General features: G+C 32.1%; 4 protein-coding genes across 4 annotated transcripts; 2 read left to right on the top strand and 2 right to left on the bottom strand.

Annotated features, from left to right (window-relative positions):
* Window positions 1-4,522: 4,522 nt before the first annotated feature.
* Window positions 4,523-4,999, top strand: LOTGIDRAFT_117351 (hypothetical protein; the record flags this gene model as incomplete). Its single annotated transcript, XM_009056017.1, has 1 exon — window positions 4,523-4,999. A coding segment is annotated over one exon (477 nt), but the record flags the coding sequence as incomplete, so codon positions are not given.
* Window positions 5,000-9,186: 4,187 nt separating this feature from the next.
* Window positions 9,187-10,807, bottom strand: LOTGIDRAFT_94557 (hypothetical protein; the record flags this gene model as incomplete). The annotated part of the gene is made up of 3 exons (XM_009055911.1): window positions 9,187-9,716; window positions 10,025-10,196; window positions 10,610-10,807. Coding segments are annotated over 3 exons (900 nt in total), but the record flags the coding sequence as incomplete, so codon positions are not given.
* A 1,260-nt stretch (window positions 10,808-12,067) lies between these two features.
* On the top strand, window positions 12,068-16,124 carry LOTGIDRAFT_215219 (hypothetical protein). The gene is made up of 4 exons (XM_009056018.1): window positions 12,068-12,296; window positions 12,828-12,896; window positions 13,164-13,262; window positions 15,525-16,124. The coding sequence occupies exons 1-4, from the start codon at window positions 12,195-12,197 to the stop codon at window positions 15,639-15,641; spliced, it is 387 nt and encodes a 128-aa protein (XP_009054266.1). The 5' UTR covers window positions 12,068-12,194; the 3' UTR covers window positions 15,642-16,124.
* Window positions 16,125-16,655: 531 nt separating this feature from the next.
* LOTGIDRAFT_188929 (hypothetical protein) lies at window positions 16,656-20,168 on the bottom strand. The gene is made up of 6 exons (XM_009056019.1): window positions 20,034-20,168; window positions 18,570-18,696; window positions 18,227-18,351; window positions 17,657-17,779; window positions 17,245-17,427; window positions 16,656-16,885 (listed from the first exon to the last, which is right to left on the bottom strand). Exons 1-6 carry the CDS (start codon window positions 20,133-20,135, stop codon window positions 16,796-16,798), a joined length of 750 nt encoding a protein of 249 aa, XP_009054267.1. The 5' UTR covers window positions 20,136-20,168; the 3' UTR covers window positions 16,656-16,795.
* Between the last annotated feature and the right edge of the window lie 457 nt (window positions 20,169-20,625).

Consider the following 20,625-nt stretch of genomic DNA (forward strand, 5'->3'; position numbering starts at 1 on the left):
ACTAGAGATCAGATCTCTTAGGGATGGCTCTAATGAAAATTTCTTATAACTAGTATAAAACAAATATTTATTATATAGCTGGGGTCTTACAAACTTGTTATTTTGTGTTCAATGGGATTGATAAATAATAAGAATAATCCTTTATTTTTACAAAATATTGTAATCTATTATTATTATTTATAACTTATCAAGTTATAGTGTGATGAGACATAAGAACTAAAAGGAATTTTAAAGTGGTTTTTAAACAAACAAAAAAAACCCACTGATGGCATCATTTCAATTTTTAGCCAAATAAGATGTCGGTGGTTCTTCCAATTCCATTTAAACTAAGCAATTTATGTTGTCACTATAGCAAAGTGCCTTATATGCTATTAGCAGCTTTTGCAAAAATGATGTCATAAAAGGCGTTTGTTTAAGTGGAATTGCAAGAACCACAGCCGTCCAATTGAAATTTGAAATGGTGCTAATTGATCCTATCAGTGTATCCGATACACATAAAAGTTCAGAGAACCTCTTTACAATCCCTTTAAAGGTATACAGTACTCTAATTCGTATTTGTTCTTATTTTTAGGTGCTTTTGGAAAATTGTAATACATGTATGAAAGAAATATATTTGTGGTTCATTAGAATATGATTCTAGCACCTGAAATGCAATGGGCAAGGGCAACTAATTTTATATTTTTATTGACATATAATGCATAAATTGTAATGTTACTAAGCCAAAATAAATTATTGATTGGTCGAAAACTCATATTATGTAAGTTTTAGTACTTAATTGTAATGGGATATGAAAATTAGACCTATATCTTGGAATTGAGAATGTTCCATTCCATTATATTAATTATCTCTGTATGAAAATTCTGTCAAGTGGTATTGGTGCTAGATATTTTAATACTTCACTACATTGTGTATCGATTTCTGTTTTTATGCATCATGATTTATCCTGAATTTTTTGGTCATCTGGACCTTGATTAAGCATGCTATAATCTTATTGGCCATGAACTTAATTTTTGACCTATCAAATGTTTTCAGAAATCTGTCCTATTCTATTGTTGTGTTTATATTTTAATCAAAATTGTAATTGTTATGCTATTTATTCGTTTGATTATACCAAATTCTACTCATTTTGAAGCCCCAATTCCAAAGAACTTATTAGAAAAATTGTTCCATTGACATTAAATGTGATCAATGTTCCCATAAAATATTACTACTACGGCTAATCTTAGCAAATACTCCTAAGTAACGGAGACAAGGCAGAAATCTGCAATTTTCTAAGGCCACCTCCATTAGTTAATTGAGTTACATTTGAAAGAAAACCTTAATTTTGAATAATATGCGTCATTATTATAGCCTAGTAGAATACAAAGATATAAAGTGGTAAACGACACGCTATTATGTCGCAAAGCATTAATTGTGACGTCATCTATTTGTACAGAACGTCCTGGATGAGCTAGTGATAACATGTCAAGGGAAGGCGATCGTTCTTCCTTCTATACTTATGGACAACCAAAACATGTAGCTGATACGAATGATGGCCAAAGAGACAATGCAACTGCTCTGATGGAAACATTGAGGTTAAAGAAGGAAAATGATGATTTGTGGTTATGCTTAAAGTTAATGAGAGATAATTCAGAGCTTCAATGTGCTAATCTTATATCAGCTGTTATTGCTTGGTCTGATGATAAATTTAAACGCAGATTTCTAGGTTTGTTTATTTTCCTTTTTTTAACCAAAATTTTCACGTATTTCACGTTGATTATTTCAATCAAATCAAAAATATGTCTATTACAAGATCAAGCGCAACTCACGTGCCTGATCATTTTGTAAAACTTTGATTCTTTTGAATTACCTCTGAAAATTTCTGCTTTTAGTCTTCAGGTTTCCTTTCAACAAGCAAATTTATCAGCAGAGCTCTGAACAATTCTGGGTTAGGGTGATAACGTCTGAATTAATTTTTGTAGATTGCAGTCCAACATGTTCTATACCAAAATGCTTATTTTTCAGAATTAGATTCAGCACTCACCAGACACCACCTGGAATCAAGAAGTCCTTTCCGACCTATTACTCCACCTACATCAACACCTTTAAATACGCCAGCATTAAGAGTATCTCCACGTGATGTAATAGGTACCTCTCCACGTCACAGTAAACCCCGATCCAGAACCCCATCTCCTGTATATCCTAGAAATACCACTGCTCCTTCCCCAACCCAAGGAAGTGTTTATGATGACGGTGGTCCAAAAACATCAGTACAAGTGTACAGGAGGCGCACATCGATTGTTGAGGTGGGACCACGGAAAACGCCCCAAAGCAGTCCATCTCCAAGAGCACCCAGTCCGTTTAGGCCATTGTCGCCGACTCAGGGAAGTGTTTATGAAGGATTTACCTTTTCGCCAAGCCCTTCTATTAATTTATCAAGAAATGTTTCTCCATTAAAGAATTCACAAAGTCAAACATTTTCACCAACTCTTGGAAGTCAAACAGATATCTCTCACGTAATGAACATAGTGCAAGATGATGTGTCTTCTGTCAACCACGGAAACAGCCAGAGCTATCCACTTCCTGGAAACGCTTTACCAATGCGCCCGATATCTAATATAAATGAACAGATCACTGGCTTCTACGTAAATGAGAGAAGAGTTTCGCCATCTGCGCCTTACAGTAGATCTCCGATAAGTTTTGATGGTGATGAATATGATAGAAGCAATAAGTATTTTTCGCCAAGACGATTTAGTCCAGATCCACCAGCATCACCTCAACCACAGGGATCTCTAACTAGTCAGCGGAACATGCATCATTTGCCGGAGCAGATCAATTCGCCGTTTTACAGGCCAATCTCACCATCTCAAATAAAACAAAACGAGCAGAGATATACTTCAAATGTACATAGCCATAGCTTAGTAATGGATAATAATCGCATGTCACCAAAAGGTCGCTTGTCACCAAATATGAAAGAAGTCAGCAACTCTATTGGCCTCTCAGCGTATTCGTCTGGATTTTTCCAAGACTCGGGTTCCTATAGCCGATATCCCTCCACATTAGATTCAAATGCTCTCATGTCTCCAGTTGATAACTCTGTGAGACCGACATCAGTGTTTGAACAACGTAACACTGGTACTAACAATACTTCGACATCACCCAGGTTTGGACAGAGCTCTTATCACCCACCTTACCAATCGGTGTCTCAAAAGCCAATGTCAATGAAAGAGCTTCAATTTGGACCGTCAAGGAATTCTCCAGTTTCTGAACATTTTTCCAGAAACAATGAAGGAAGGGTTCCAACCCCATTTCCGGATGATTTTGTCGTTACAGATTATGATACATCTGTTCGATCAGATTCAGGAGCATCTTCTGTTGGACAACCAATGGCTTTTTCAACTCCCATAAAAAGTAAGTAAGTCTCGTATTTTTATTTAATCAAAGAGTCCAATCTTCTACAAAGAAATTCATCGAGAAATTTTATGGAACGATAGGAGTAATATTCTATGTTACAATAGTCACAAAAATATGATATCAATCAATCCTGAAAGCATGCACGAAATAGGCGTTACTGAGTCGTTTCAAATGCGATCATACATGATGGCCAACTCACGTTTAGTTTAAAAATCTTCAGGACAAAGTCATCGCATAAGTCCAATACAAGAAATGTTCGAAGAAGAAAGACACGTGAAAAGCATATCACAAGGTATAGTAGCGCAATTCAATATTTAATTTATTTGCCAGAAAACCTGAGACGTAATTTTACTCGTATAAGATGCAGAAGCCATAAATTGTAAATTGAAAAGGGTGTTTTTCAAAATATATCCAGAGATCTAAGGTTGTGTCAGTTATGTCAGAAAGGGGATGTGGGAGATGAGTTCCATTATGTTTTTAATTGCACACATTTTGATAGGTCTACGACAAAATACCTTCACCCCCATTACTGCTGTCTACCGTCAGGTTTAAAAATGTTTAATTTGTTTAATAGTAAAGGAACTGAACTAGAAAATCTATGTAAATCTGTTAGCGTCATTATAAATAAATTTAAGTAAATTGTAAAACTAGTTAAAATTTAATTTGAATTTGTGTACGAACTGAAATTTATATTTTAAATTTTTATATATTTAAATTTGTAGTGTGTGAAATGAAATATATATCATATAGTTGTGAAATGAAATTAATATTACATGTACATTGTGTATATAACTTTTTGTATTTATATTATACTATGTCTCATTATGAAATTTTGAATAAAGATTATTATTATTACTATCAACTAACATAATGTCTCAGTTTAAAGTTGAAAGCCACTAATTGGTGTTCATTTGACAAACTAATCACTGTTTAAAGTGAGCTCATCGGTAAATCAGTGAATGATTACATATTGCAATAGTGAAGTAACCCAACGAAAATTAAACGTGTATATCTATAAAGGAGCTTTCATTCATCATAATTATGATTATTTTCAGCTCATTATACGAGGTCAAGACCAAGTAGCAGTAATAGTTCTGTTGTCAGACCAAAAACATTTAAACCATCTCACCGCCTTCTTGGAGAAATAGCATTTCAACTGGAAAGACGCATCTTAGATTTCATCTTTGCCAAGCGTCAGAAAGGTCAGAAAGAGCGGTTACATCGTCGATTCTATGGCTACACAGTGTCAAATATACCAGTAATGATAACTAGAGAGGCTACTATTAAAGATGGCAGCCTAGATCATGCTAAAAGAGGCATGTACGAAAAGAGATATGATCAAATCAAGAAATCTTTATCTGCTTTTGGATACAGTTTGGAAAAGCATAGCTATTACTGTTTAAAAATGATCAACAAATATGGTCTATTAAGTCAACCTCCAGATCGGCAAACCATGGAGATCTGTGGACTACAAAATCCCGCCACGTTAAGAATGTATGTCAATAACTTGGCTCAAAATGAGAAAGAGAGAAGCCATATGATGGTTGTTTTGGAATGTTTGCTTCTTTTAGCACACGATGATAATCAATCTATTTTCCTTTGGTAAATTTATACATTGATTCAAATATCTTCAATAAACAAGTCGCAAACTGAATGTCTTCTAATTATGAGATAAATATTTTTATATGGTTAGCTTTTCCACAACCACTCGTTTGCAATGCAGTGAAAGCAAGTCCACATTTGTGAAAATTATTGACCTGACTATTCAATAAAACGAAATCTAAAATCTCAATCTTAAAAGTGGCTCAACTACTGACTCAACTACCATAGGCACTGGTTGAACTAAGACCACCAAGAAAAAAAAATGTATTCACTTAAGTCCATAGGGCCTCCACTCATCTTGTCATTTTTCACAATACTGTAGAAGCACACATCCATTTCAATATCATCGGGGTTTCTATATTTCCAACACATACACCTTTATGAAATATGGTCCAGATTACAATAGTTTTATCACTCATTATAGAGGTGCCTAGTAGTTTAAATATTTTTTTTGACAGTATTATTAGTACTCTATGTAGTAAAGGTAAAGTAAAGGTTACCAGGTTTTTTTTAAATAAGGCCATATATTCATTTTAACTATTTAATCCATCATCACTAAAAACTTTTTTTTCAATAAGAATATAAAAATAACATTTAATATAACACTAGACCTAGTACACTCATCAGAAAATATATATATAAATACCAGTAAATAATATAAGTACTATATAAATAAATGACTAACAATTGAAAATTTACAGCACTATTGTTATTGTAATACATAAACAGCTAGCCTAACCTCATTTAAAGGCCATAGTTTGCCATTTTAGTCGGTCAATCATACCTTGTTCTTGGAAATGATAATTGTTTATAAGCTAATCAGTACTAGTGTATGCAGCTCTGAATTTGAGCCTTCATTATTCTTCATTATCGATCTTGGAAAATTACATTGAAAATTTGCCTTTTTAAGAACCTCTTATGCAGTAGAATGGTTAAGGGCTGGATAATCGGAAATTATCTGTACACCTTTTTCCTATTATAAATTTCCTATGAAATTTTGGGTACACCAATACTAGGATAAACTCATGAAAGAAATAAAAAGAAATAAAAATGTAATGCCTAGTATAAGGTATTTTGAATATATAAAAAATTGTTTGAAGATTTATATACAGTTCTGGTACTTCTGAAGATTATGTACATATATTTAAGGCCCAAAATCAACCTCCAAAAATGGTTAACCATGACCTTTTAAACCAGTTCATTTGTATGTGATTGTATGTTGAGTACAGTCAATATCAATTCTATCCTTCCATTCTATTCTTTGATTACTACTCAGTTTTGATGTTTATAATTCTTAAAATCAAAATCAAAATTAAAAAGTATGGGAAAATTTTAGGCATTATGCATATCTAAGTTGAATTCTCGTTTTTATAAGGACACATAGATATCAATATTAAAACAAAAACAGAGCATAGTATTTTAAAATAGCTATAAAGCCTTAACTACAGTTTAACCAAAGCATTAATAATTTTTGTATGAATTAAAATATCAACTTCAAAATTATGCGGAGAATCTGAAAGGGAAGTGTGTTTATTTTAAATGTAAATATTTGAAGAATTCTTACTTTCTGACTACAATGATTTCTGAATCTAATTTCGAACATATTTAAAGATTAACTACAAAATACTAGTGACAGTCTTACATTATCTTTGGGTTGATGAAAATTTTAACCACTGGAAAAGCTACTTTTTTGTAACCAGTAAGAGGGGAATTTTCATTCCGAAAAGTAGATCTTTTTTCAGGTGAATTTTCTGGGAGGGAAGTGTCTATTCAAATGTAAAATCACTGAACCTTATATTTTTATGGACCAGAAGACATTCTAAGACCAATGGCATAGATTTGAAAATTTTATTTTGAATATTTATGAAATGAGAGAAAAAATTCAATTCAAAGCTCAATGCGGTCAGATAGTAATTGACAAAATTATGAAATCAAAAATCAAAGTAGCTATATAGAGGGATATGAAGTTGACACACTTAATTGTAAAGCATCAGGTTGGTTAGCATGAAATAACTATTCTTATGCATGTTTTTCAATATTGTACAAAGTAGGATTTGATTGAATTTCATAAAAACGAATACAAAATACATTGTTATGTCAAGTTTGATGACTTATAATAAAAAAATAGGTATAAAACTAGACTATACACCCTGTAAGTAGACTAAACGCTATTTGTATCAAAGAAGTGGATGGACATATATTCCTAAATCAATAATTAAAATTATCAAAATCATTCCAAAAGGAGATTCAAGTTGTTAAAAGTGACAATCAAAAAGTACTGTCTAACCTAAAAATTATGACTACTATATAAAATGCCTTTTGCCTAAAAAAGTGATCATTATGCTAACAAAAAAGCATTATAAAAGACTATTATCATACTTTGGTATATTATTCATTAGGTACTACATAAAAAAAAAATATCTTTGTATCTTAATATATTCTTAACTAAACCAGTAGATATTAATCAATAGGTTACAGAAAAATAATCAATATTAATTCTGCAATTGATATTTCTAAATTAACAAATAATCTTATTTTATATACAACTTTGCTCATATAATATTTCTAACATAATGAAATAGATATAATTAAAAAGGACAAATACAATTACAAATATATAAAAACACCATACAAAATCAAGTCATTAATCAGTTGACATCAAAGTGAAACTTGACAAAAATCATTACTATTGGTAATTACTACTAAGGGACACCAAGGAATCTATGTTGAAGTAAACTTTATCTCAATCTAATCAAAATTAAAAATCAGATTACAATTTTGTTTCTTATTTGTTTTCGTTGTTGTCAAAAAGATTTAAACCTAAGTCGTGGTACTGTTGACGTTCATTTCAACCATTCACAGCTCGCCATGCCAAATCTATGTCTAAATATTGACTATAAATTGCAGAATGGCCAAACCCATAGGAGAGCGATATGAACAGAGTCATTTATATATGATAAGAGACATGAGACTTGTATGAAACTCCCTTGTAAAAGTGATTCTGATTGGCTCATTTATACATTATCATAATCTTTAAAGGCATTTAGTTATCAAAGTAACTTTATAAGGCTATAGACTATAAAGTTCAATGTCAGCTGCCCATAACCTTTATTCAGAATAGAAATCCAGTTCACTTACAGTTTAAGAGAAATTTGCAGTGGACACTTTAAACATATCTGAGTTATTATTGATATTGTGACATAGATAATATCTCCATTTGAGAAAGTTATGGCAGATTTTGTTTAATTAAGAACTGTCTGAAAAAGATCACAGATAGCTAAAGATGGTAAAACAAATATGTGTATGTAGATGATTATATTACTTTAGGTAACATTCTTCAATATAATTTATCAATATCAACATAATAACAGGTATAACACACCATTCTAGATTGAATAGATGCCTCATTTTACCAATGTATAAGTATCCAAATACTCTTCACTTCAAGCAATAAGATTTGACCAAGTGCATGAGGTGGTCATTGGAATGTCATGGTAAAATATGTGAATCATACAATAAGACCCTGCAAAAACAGCACACAGAAGAGAAAAATACACCAAGTCAATTTATTAGCATTGGCCAATTTCTCAATCATATTGCAAAATGAAATGTGCACACATTTTCTTTAGGGACGGTTTCTTAAATGGGTTATTCTTCAAAATGAATGCTATTATGCAATATGTTTTCATTTCTAGATTATGTCTTAATATTCTTAAACCGATTTGATTCGATTTGATTTAAAATGAATCCATTCAGAAAAATATAAAGATAATTATCTCTGTATTGTATCATAAAAATATTAACTTTGAAAAATAAATTCATAATTGAGCAGTTTTCATGATTTCAAATAAAGACTATTATGAATATTGAAGTTGTGAGCAACAAGGTGAATTGTACATTCCAATAATAGCTAATTAAATTTGTTTGTAGCTTTTTAACAAGTACAAGTGAATATTTTTGGACGTCTGAAATTTGAAATGTAGTTTTCAGACAAGAAATCTGAATGGTGCAAATTAAGATTTAGAAGTTCAAAGATACAAAAATAAAATCTTAAAGAGCTGAATTTTCTTTGAATTGGCCATTATCATTAGTGGATTTGATGGGAGAACCTCCATCAGATGGTAGTTTACTGAATGTAGCAGGTTCATTTAACATATCCATATCATTATCATCAGCCTTTTTCTTACAAAACCGTTTTCTTATTTCCAAAGCAATCAATACAAACACTAATGGTAATGGCGTGAAAATGGCTGATGCTACTGGACCTACAATACTCATATCTGATTCTGGCGGACCTAGTGAATTCTTTAATAACACAATGGGAATTCCAGTATTTTGAATACCAGTCTCAATGGCAATAGTAATTATATTTTTCTTAGGTTGCCTAGCAACAAACGCTATAAGAAATCCTAAAAAGAAACCACCGTATGGAATAAGAGCTCCTGCTAACAAAATCATAGGATCTAATAAATCAAAAATATATAAATTGGCATAAACACCAACAGTAAAAACAAACAACAGAAATATAACAATAATTGGTTTTACTAACTTTACAAGCTTTTTGGCCCAAGAAGGTTTTTTCTTCTGTATAATAATACCAATAACAACAGGAACTAAGAGTCCAGTTAAAGATATAAAAATATTAGAAAAAGGTATATTCATCGTTGTTCCTTTATAAATTACCTTCTGTCCTACAGTAAATAGCCATAGAGGTATCAAACCTGAAAGAAAACGCATTATTTTTAACTTTTCTCGAACCATTTTATTTTATGGACAACTCAGCCAAAAAGGACAATTGAATCCGTCCCTGGCATAAACACATAAAAGATCTGAATAATTCTGAAAATTTATCCTGAAATGTCAATAATGTGCCTTAAAGATGTCATAATATGGCCATGTGTTTACCATGTAATTACAACAAAAAATCATTTCGAACGGGTAATCTGATGTTTGCAAATAGAAGAGGTAAGTGTTTCTGATATATCTATGAAAGATTTAATGAATCCTTGTGACATAAAATAAATCATACCTAAAGATGCCAATGTACTGACCAAGGTCATAGTGACACTTAGAGATACCTCTCCACCAAATAAATAGGTATAAACATTACTAGCTGAACCTCCTGGTGAACATCCTAGAGCAAAATATCCCAAAGCTATGCCAGGCTCCATATCTATTAGATATACTATCAGAAAGGATATCTGAAAGAAGAAACATATATATTACCAATACTAAGACATCATAAAATGACAATGTAGATTGTTGAAACGTAATGTGTAATAAAACTAAGGAGTAGTATACCATAAAATTGTGTCCATTATCTAATGTGATCTCTACCCCTAAATGTCGCTAAAGGATTAAAAGGCTACTTTTGAGACAGTGAATTTTAAACCAATCAAAACAGCCTTTTGAGAGGGGGTGCCCTACTGATTAATTTAGTTTGGTACATATATTTGCAAAACAAACTGTAAACTGAAGCATTTTAATTGGTCTTTATGAAAATCATGTGACATCATGAATATTTCTTTGGTTCAAGAAAATGAAGTTATATATGTGATAGATTAGGTCCTGTTAAAGAAGCAATGATAGTAAACATTGACACAATATATCTTACCGCAGGCATCACCAAAAATTGTGAAAACATTCCAATAGCTGGTGCCAAAGGTCTTCTTAAAGTCTCTTTCACAACATGCAATTCTACTTTACAACCCATAGCAACATTAGCAATTACTACTAATAATATCACTACCACATTAAATATAGTATCCACTATTCGTTCTTCTCTTGATGTTATCACTTCATATGACTTATACAATGTTTTATTGAAAAACCTTACTTCACTATTTGGTCTATAATCTCCAACATGTATAGTCAAATCAGTCCTACCAATATGGTCACCATGCAATGACAGAATAAAACTGTCGCTTGTTTCATTCAAAACAAATGTTTTCTGTGATTTTATATTGACTTTTGTAATATCTTTGGTATCAAATGTTGCTTCGAGATCATTATTGGTGTTAAGAGAATAGTTAAATGTTATGTCAGTAATATGGTCATCATCCAAAATAATAATTGGTATATCATGTTGAATGTCAATATCTAAACCTTTCACTTCCGTTGTATTCTCACCATCAATTTTACACCACATCAACAGTTGAATTATAAAGAAGATCACCATCTTCAAACCAGTTGGAAACTGTAAACCACCCATCTTATTTTTAAGTTTAAATGTCAGGAATCACAATTATAATCTGCCACTGTAACTCAAAATATTGACAGTGTCTTGCATTAAAAGCATTTATAAAAGATTTCAAAACAATTTTTCTAGCATTTTTTTTCAGAGAATAAAGCAAACAATAATATGTACGGTACTGTACCTTATTCCAAAATGTTTCAAAGCTTTTAATTATTGACATAGATGAGTACAATGTCATAGAAAAGAGGCAATATTAATATGATTATAATGTTAAACCTTGAAGGCCTGGGCTAATCCATGATACTCTTTACTGTCAAGTGGAATAGTTTCAACCCCTCTACCATCATCAGTTCATCATATTATGATGAGGGCCTATAACATATCCGCAGTAGATACTCAGTTTTACTGAAAAATCGTGACTACATGAGTGCCAAAGATTCAAGGACAAGAAGTTAAAATAAACACATGCTCACAATGGCATTATTTTATAACTGCACTATCATGCATGGTCGGGGCATCTTGACTAGATAGGGCCGAGTAACCTTTGCTTCGACAGGTCATTCATATCAGTATTCAATCAGTATCAATTGTTTATCAGTGTTGGTCAAGCTTGGTTCAGTAGTACGGACTTTGACATTGTAGGCTTAAGTTTTAAGTCAGTATCATCCAGACTTAAAGCAAGAACTGAAAATTAATTATCTGTGCACCTTAATCCTACTTATACAAATATTTTTGAAATTATGTTTAAAAAAATATTAGGCCCATTTTCTTATGAATAAACAAACCTCCTTTTGTTTTCCGATCCATTATATTTCGTTTCGGATAATTTCTTAATTTCCTGTATTTTAAATACCGGTACTAAAAAACCGGAAGTGTTGCATTCTCACGCGCAATATCAAACTCCAATATCAATTCCGCCTGAGAAAATTATATTTGTGTAAAGAATAAGCCAAAAAGTTTTACAGAAGGCTATAAGGATTAACGCGCTGTAAACCAAGTCAATATGAACCCCAAGTTTAAAGAAATAGGTGGCTTATTTGTAGGAGAATACTACAAGGCATTCGATGCCAAAAATAATAGAATGAATCTGAAACCTTTTTATCATGTATGTAATTGTACGAATGTAGACTACCGGCTTTCATACGCCCACAAATCTTCAATTCGACATCATAATGTGTTGTGATGCACAGAACCTGCACAGTTCTCTACATGGCCTTCAGGGCCTTGATGATTTGTCAATCGCTGGATTGTCTACATAATGCAGACAAGATTTATGGTCAAATTGTGAATATGCCCTCTGCTGAAATCAATTTTGGGGGGTTTAAAATCGAATAATTCTTGGCTGTGAGCACTATTACTGATTGGCGTAGCTAAAAAATTCCTGTTTCCGATACTAAGATAGGATTGGTCAAAGAAAATGGCACAACTATCTCTCTAATGTCCAAACCCAGTTAAGTTAAAAATTGCATACTTGAAATTGATCAATGCCATTTTCCTTGTAGACCATCTGCAATTTGAATGGATATTTGCTGTAATAGGTCATGAATTTACAGAATAAAATTAAATAGCATAGTTTATATATCATGTAACCAAGATTTATTATAACATTTGATCTACACATTCTTGTATTTTCTAGGAAGCAGCCTTGTTAACATTTGAGGGACAGGAATTCCAAGGACCTGAATCTATACTTCAAAAGCTCATGGCAAGTTATACATTTTTGAATAAATATACATAAAGTTAGTGAATGTGAAAATATGGATCTGTTTTTGTACTTTGTATTTTGCTGATCTTTCTGAAGTAATAGGAAACATTGGAACCTGTTTTGGCTCGCCAGTGCTTGGTATTTTGACAGAGAGAAAATTAAAAAAGAATTGGCTTGTTCAGAAATGCTTTCCTTTGAATTAATATAATACACTCGTCATTCTAACTTAATTGAAAATTATTTTTCTGTTGTTAATTTCCCTTCCAGAGCATTCAGTCGGACAATATAGAAAGACTCATATCTAGTGCAGATTATCAACCAACAATAGATGGTGGTATCTTTTGTACAATCAGTGGACAATTACGGGTAAGCATAAATTTTATACACTTCTACCTTTAAAAAAAAAATTCATTAGGTACATCTTTTGCTCTTCATGCCATTTGTGTAGGTTTTGTTCTATAGACAAAACAAATGTAAACTAGAGCCACATGTGGCACAGAGTGGGACTTTGCAAATGTAGCAAAATGCAAAAGATTCTGAAAAAATCAACCTTCTACGATAATTACATCACGCGCAAGAGCAGTCTAAAGTTGAGAAGAATTATTTGGAAGATTGTTATAACAGAAGTAGACAGACCTCACAAATAAAAGTATCAGAAGATAGCCAAGGTCAATGACATTTGACATTGAAAGGGAGACGGTCAACAAAGGTCAAGGTTACGACATACATGTCATCAAAATTTTTAAATATATACGGCTATAAAACCAGAAGTTGAGATAGGACAGCAAATATAAAAGTATAAATAGATAGCCAATGTGAATGACCTTTGATCCTACAAAAATCAGGGTCAAAAAAGGTCAAGGTCAAAAATTGAAAATTTAGAATTTTCAAAACCTGTTCCTTTTTTTGAACTATAAAGCTGAAACAATCGAACTTCTAAGACAACGTGGCTCAACGGATGAAGTAATTGTATGCAAAGTTCCATTTTGAACAAATGTATACGTTGCGAGTTATGTCCCTTGCCAAAATTGTCAATAATGAGTAATTTAACCCGGATGTGCTACGCCCACCTCAATTTCTTTTGCATAGGTTAATTGATATTCTGAATGTTATGTTGTGTTCCAAATTTAAAGCTTCTACATCATATAGGTCAAAAGATATAGGTCAACAAGAGTCAATAAAGGTCAAAATAGAAAATTGAAAATATGGAAATTTCAAAACCCGTTCCTTTTTTTGAAATATAAAGCTGAAACAATTGTCCTATTAACACAAACTGGCCAAAATAATGAAGTAATTGTGTGCAATTTCTTTTTGAACAAATGTATCCTATGTGAGTTATGCCCCTTTCCCAAAATGTAATTCAACCCGGATGTGCCACGCCCACCTCAACTTTTTGTCATAGGTTAATTCATATTCAAATTGTCTTGTTGTGTTCCAAGTTTCAATGTTCTACATAAAATAGGTCATAAGATATATACACACCAAGCTCAAAGAAACAGAAATATTGTAAGAAAAAAACTCAAATTTGAAAAATTCACGAATTTCAATTTTGCTTTAAAAAACGATTGTTATAAATCACTTCAAAGAGCATGAAAAGCACATTAAGAATCCGAAAAAATTAACCCTCTAGGTTAATTAGGTCATGTGCTAGAGCAGTCTAAAGTTGCGAATTTTGCTGTTTTCGGACAGCTATAAAACCGAAAGTACATGTCGGAGGTCAAATGTCAAAGTATTAACTGATAGCTAAGGTCAATGACCAAGGTCATCAAAGTTCTAGATCACGAGATATGACCCTTCAAACTTTGACAAAATTCAACCGGATGTTGCAAAAAAGCAAAATTGAGAATCGAAAAACGGCTTCCTAATGTCATGTTTTTTTTTATCTTCTTTCATTTGACACCAAAATCATTTATATGATGAGCCATTATGTCTGAATAAAAATCGAATCATTTTAGAAAAATCAAAATGGCGGCCAAAGTTTCACTTCTGTTGCGGATTTTTTTTTCTTCATTTTTTTGTCATAACTTTGTCTACCTATCAGCATAAAATTTTTTGTCCTATACAAATTACACCGGAAGATATTCAACCGGAAGTGGACATCGATTTCCTGTTTAAACTGGAAGTGAAATTGAAAATTTGACTGTACCATTTTGTTTACTTTCTTAAACTGTCTTTGCTCAATTTTTTTCAGATTAATCAGACAAAAAGCAAAAAAAATGAAAAAAATGTAAAATTTGGCAAAAAAAATGTCTGCGACAAATTTTCGAATTTTGAAATTTTGAAACTGCTATTCTTTCAGATTTTGCCAGTAGATTCCAAAAATGAAAATCCAAAGAAAATCGACCGAAAAATACGACTTCTGGAGCCGATTATCTATTCTTGCACATATTGAACTGTGTGGCACTTCCGGTTTTGCAAAAAAGATCCAAAATATATTTATGCACATCGTCGCCTATATCTAAGGTTCGTGAATGTTGAATGGTTGCTGCAACTATTGTAGTCTAAGCTCAGGAAGGTGTGTAAAAATCGAAAAAAAAAAAAAAAAAGAATTGACATTTCGATAAATGTTTTTTGCATTAGCAAAGTCCCACAAAAATTAATTTTTTGATGTGTTATTTCTATTTTCAGACAGTTAGTGAGCATGATAAACCAATGCCTTTTGTACATACATTTCTATTGAAACCAGTTGGAGAGAATTTCTTTGTATTTAATGAAGTATTCCGGTTAGCTCTTCATGATTGCTAGAATGTTTATACCAACAACCATAGTGAATACAATATTGTTGTGAATAATGTGATAAACTATGATATATCTTCTTTGAAGAAGTACATAATGAGTTGTAAGACATTTGCAAGTGGATTGTGACTTGAATGGATTATTCCTATTCCTGTGTATGATATCAGCTATGTTATTATGTAATCTTATCTCAAGCTGAACAACTCTTCATTTGTTGCTTTTGTCCCTTATAACACAATTTTTATCCAACTATCTGTTAATTTTTAAGAAGGCACTTCATCCATCGAAACCATCCATATCCTAGTCAGATTTGAGTTTTTATTGTGTTTAAGAGCCAAGGTAGTGAATACAACTATTATATAAATTTGTAACCATGAAGATATTGAATGACTTTGTCTTGATTTATAAATATAGCTGAATTATGTAGCAATTGTTTTTATGTGTCATGTCATAACCTTGTTAAAAATTCTGAATTAAACAGCACAAATAATTCATTGTTTTCTTTTTCCATGGCTACAAAACTTAGAAGTATTTTATTTGTTGTAAACACTATGAAAATTTAACCTGTAATATTGACTTAACATATTTAAGGACTGTCTTTTAATTAGGGACAAAAATGGATTTGATTAGGCCTTTAAATTAAGTGTTGTATCTTGCCTTTGTCAAAAGCTATTTAGACAAAGTCTGGCCAGCGCAGGCTAGTACATTTGACCATTAAAATAATGCTGTTCGCCCATAGGTAAACTTGCTTAATAAATTATGATTCTCAAGGTTGGTTTCTACTTTTGGTTTAGGTTTCCCATTGTACATAAAATCCATCTTCTCCATGGCTTGTTGTTGATAGTGTCTAATTTTGACGTTTACCAAGTGAAAAACTCCACTCAGTAGAAATGAGTTAGAGTTAGATCAGATATTAACAGAACCACATTCTTACTGACCTTTGTGACAAGTCCATTTGGGAATGTGTAAAAAACATGAAAGAATAACTATGTCTCTCGTGCTTGAGGAAGAATAATGCTTTTTCATGTATTTCTACAAGTTATTTTAATTCAACAGTGAACCTGTACAGATGTCATTAAATATAATTACACGAAGATGATCATCGACCAATGAAGATTTAGAGATTTTAAGTAATGTCGTTAGATTGTCCTGTATAATTTTAATTATTTCTTAGGTTTTTTCTTCTCAGCCTCTTCTTCCTTTTCTTTATCTATTTCTGCTATAAACTTCTCAATCTCATCTGATTCCAACATCTAAAACATATAACTGTTACTATCACAAGAACCAATTAAAACAAAATATAAATCAGAGGGCAAATTTAATGCTTGAAATCCTCCTGTGCTAACCACTATTTTCGAATATAAAAGCATTCAAAGAGAGATGTCTGCTGTTCTGCAATAACCAGTACAAAGTCATGTTGCTATTAATCTTAATGAGAAAGATAAAGACAAGGAAAACAACTTCGATTAATTAGCTACAAGCTACACTCTTTTCCAGAATATTCATACTCATGTACAACTAGGTCTACTGAAATAATGTCAAGGCCTCAATACCTAGCACATTAAAGAAAAATGTTCCGTGCAAGACATCTTGCCATGACAATGCTACATACCTTCAAAGGTTCTCCTCTTTTCATCACTGCTATCTCCATATTCTTGCCACCAGTTTGAACTACTTCAGATAAAGCTTTTAAAGCTAATTTGATCGTCTCTTCTTCACTATTAGATATTTCTTCAGTGTAATTCTTTTCTAAAAACTCTCTCACTGTCTTGGCACTTCTACCAATCGCATTTGCCTATAAATCAGAAATGTCAGGAAAAGGTTGCAAGATGAAACCCATGAGGAAATATATTATAAAATGAATTATCATTTAACACCTCATTAAGTAACATGCCATTCTAAATCCATTGTAACAAATGCAAATGTAGTAAATTGGATGTGGTTGGGTTCATAACAAATCACCATTCGTGAAGGAATACCCCACATCCTGCAGTTTGAAAACTTATTGTTTAACAATAACATACCTTCCATTCATGATAAGTACCAGATGGGTCTGTTTGATACAAATGAGGTGTGCCATCCTGATCAAATCCTATTAATAAGGCAGATAAACCAAATGGTCTTCTTCCATTACTTTGGGTAAATTTCTGAAATAAAATTTTTGTGGAATAACAGACACTAGGAAATACTATCATGAATTTTTTTAATGAAATGAACACATGAAATTTAGACAGGGAAAAGAAAAGCTTTCTTGAAATTTTTGTTCTACGCTATCCTATATTTAAGCTTACTACATGTAATACATCATGTCCGGTTTATTCCCTTCAAGGTTCATAGCAATCCTGAAGTGACATTTAGGGATGGAGATTACATCCATTACATTGATTGACTATTGTATGTACAATGGTGTACTAATCTTGAATTTTATTGTACAAAACAAATTTGACAACAGTAAAATTCAAGAATAGTACACTATCAAGCGGTTTTCCATCATTTACACTTTCCTCCAGTTTCACATAAGAACTAGAAAGCATGGGCCATTCTGTCTGGGGAAAGCAAACTAGACAAAAGAAAGAAGTGTTAGATTTAAATACCTGTTTTAATTGGGCAATATAACGAGTGATATAATCTAATGTTACAGGATCTTCAACTGATAATCTATGACTCTGACATTCTATTCTGGCTCTATTAATCAATATTCTAGCATCAGCTGTTAATCCTGCAAAATGTTTAAAGGCAAAGTTATCATTATTCTAAGTTGAATAATCAGTCTGGAATCTATAAATAAAACAAATCTAATTTCCTTAGTAATTCATTACCAGAACTGATGAAATAATTTCTTTACAATATATTTGTATTCTGACTCTGCAAAGCAAGCATCTATTCTGAATATAACAAATACTGCTAAAATATAATTGGATTTAAAATGTTACTTGCCTGCAAAAGCCAGAGCCACATGTTCATCTAACAATGCAATCTTTCTTACAGTTCTATCTTCTTGTAGTTTAGCTACAGCCTTCTTTTCCACACCCAACACAACAATGTTTTTACCTCTAACACCAACCTAAATATAAAACACGACATTTTGATTTACCACCATCATGATTGTAATAAAATCATAATAATATGTAAGATGTAAATCAGAAATACAAGAAAATAGCCTTATTATTATGATGATTAATTCAATTAAAGGGATTGTAAAGAGGTTTTCTAAATTTTGTTTGTCAGCATCATTTTACGCCATTGCAATTTTCTGTGGTTCTAGCAATTCTACGAAAACTAAGTGCTTTATGATGCCACCCCAAGTCTTATGTGGAACAAGCAAATTTTGCAGGGGTGACATCATAAAACATGTAGTTTGAGTGGAATTAGGGATAACCACAGACGTCTCATTGAAAATTTGAATGGTGCAAATTGATGCTGTCCCAGAAAAGTATGAAATACTTAGATACTGGGCCTACTCTTCGAAGTTAATTAGAAATTTTAGGTTGTAACATTGCGGTTAAGCAATGTTATGAAAGCACAGGCACAGGCATGTAGGCATAACCTCTAGTGATAGAGCAATGTTTGTGAAGTTATTTTAAAAGAATGGTATAGAATATTTGAAATGCAAATCCATTATCTTCCAAATCTGAAATATATAAGAAGAATACTGGTTCCAACAGGAACATTAATAACCATGGAAATCATAATAAACATTTTCACTGGTGAATCTGAGGAATTGTCCTATATTAAATGAAAAGGAAAATGCGTATTTCATATAAAAAAATATATATAATTTATTAAGTGAAAATAGTATACATGTATGATATTTTTGCGAGGAAATAAATAAGAAATATCAATTAAAGGAAATGTACTAAACCTATGGAAGGGGGATTGGGGGTAATCTACCACGGACTAAGATATCATTTAGATTTTTATTATGGGTATAGGCGATAACTAAATCATTTGTAAAGACTGTTGGAAATTTTTCCTGCAATTCTTTGTAAAGACAGGTAATTATTCGGGGAACTTGACCAGCTGTGATGTTGTATTGAATAACAAAAGGTATAATTTGGAAATTAACTTGGATGTTCATTCCTAAAGGATGCTTATTTAGGTTGAGTTATAAATACATCCAAATTTAAACTCCATAGATAGTTGTAAAAGACATTTCAATCTAGCCCAAATGACACTAACCAGGTTATTGTTATTGGTGTGTTCTATGGATTTACTGCTTAAGACTGAAGCCTAAGGTTTTCATAAACAAGAGATTAAGCGATTGATAAGAATTATGTTGGTTTTAAAATCCAATGTGTCTGAGTGACAAAGCGAAATAGAAAAGGCAAAAAAGGGATTTTCATAATTTCGTCGGTCAATATTGAAGCATACACCACAACAGAGAACAAAATATTTTCTTACGGCTGTAGAACCCTTCTTTACAGCTTCTTGTGCATATTCCACTTGAAACAAATGGCCATCGGGAGAAAAAACTGTAATTGCACGATCATAACTGGAACTCATGTTGAATTTCTATTCGGAAGTTTACTATTCAAGTTCAGCAGCAAACGGAATTAAACAATTTCGCCCTTTCGTCAATTCGCCCTGATTTCGATGATCCAAAACAAACTCGGAGATCCTTGCAGTTTTCTTCTTTAATAATAAGCTAAATAAATATATTTGAACCCACAAAAGCAATTCACACTGTTTTATCTGACTTATAAACCGACAAGGACTCCTTTGCCGTCAGCAATAAATGACAATGGAATAAGGGGCCCAACTCGTGCTAGCAAGACCGGTCATTTCGTCAACCACTGAACCAGTGAGCCAGACCAAAAATAACTTACTATTTACTACATCACTAAACTATAGCGGTTTGCTAGGTAATTAAATGAGACACTCCTTAATATCACCGGACGTATCGTGATAGTGAGGCGGGAAACGTATGAGAATTTAGCCTAGACAATGAGGGTCCAGTAACCCAAACTTAAGAGGCATAAATGGAACCTGATAG

This window comes from Lottia gigantea, assembly GCF_000327385.1.
Source record: "Lottia gigantea unplaced genomic scaffold LOTGIsca_26, whole genome shotgun sequence".
In the NCBI taxonomy this organism is placed as follows: domain Eukaryota; kingdom Metazoa; phylum Mollusca; class Gastropoda; family Lottiidae; genus Lottia; species Lottia gigantea.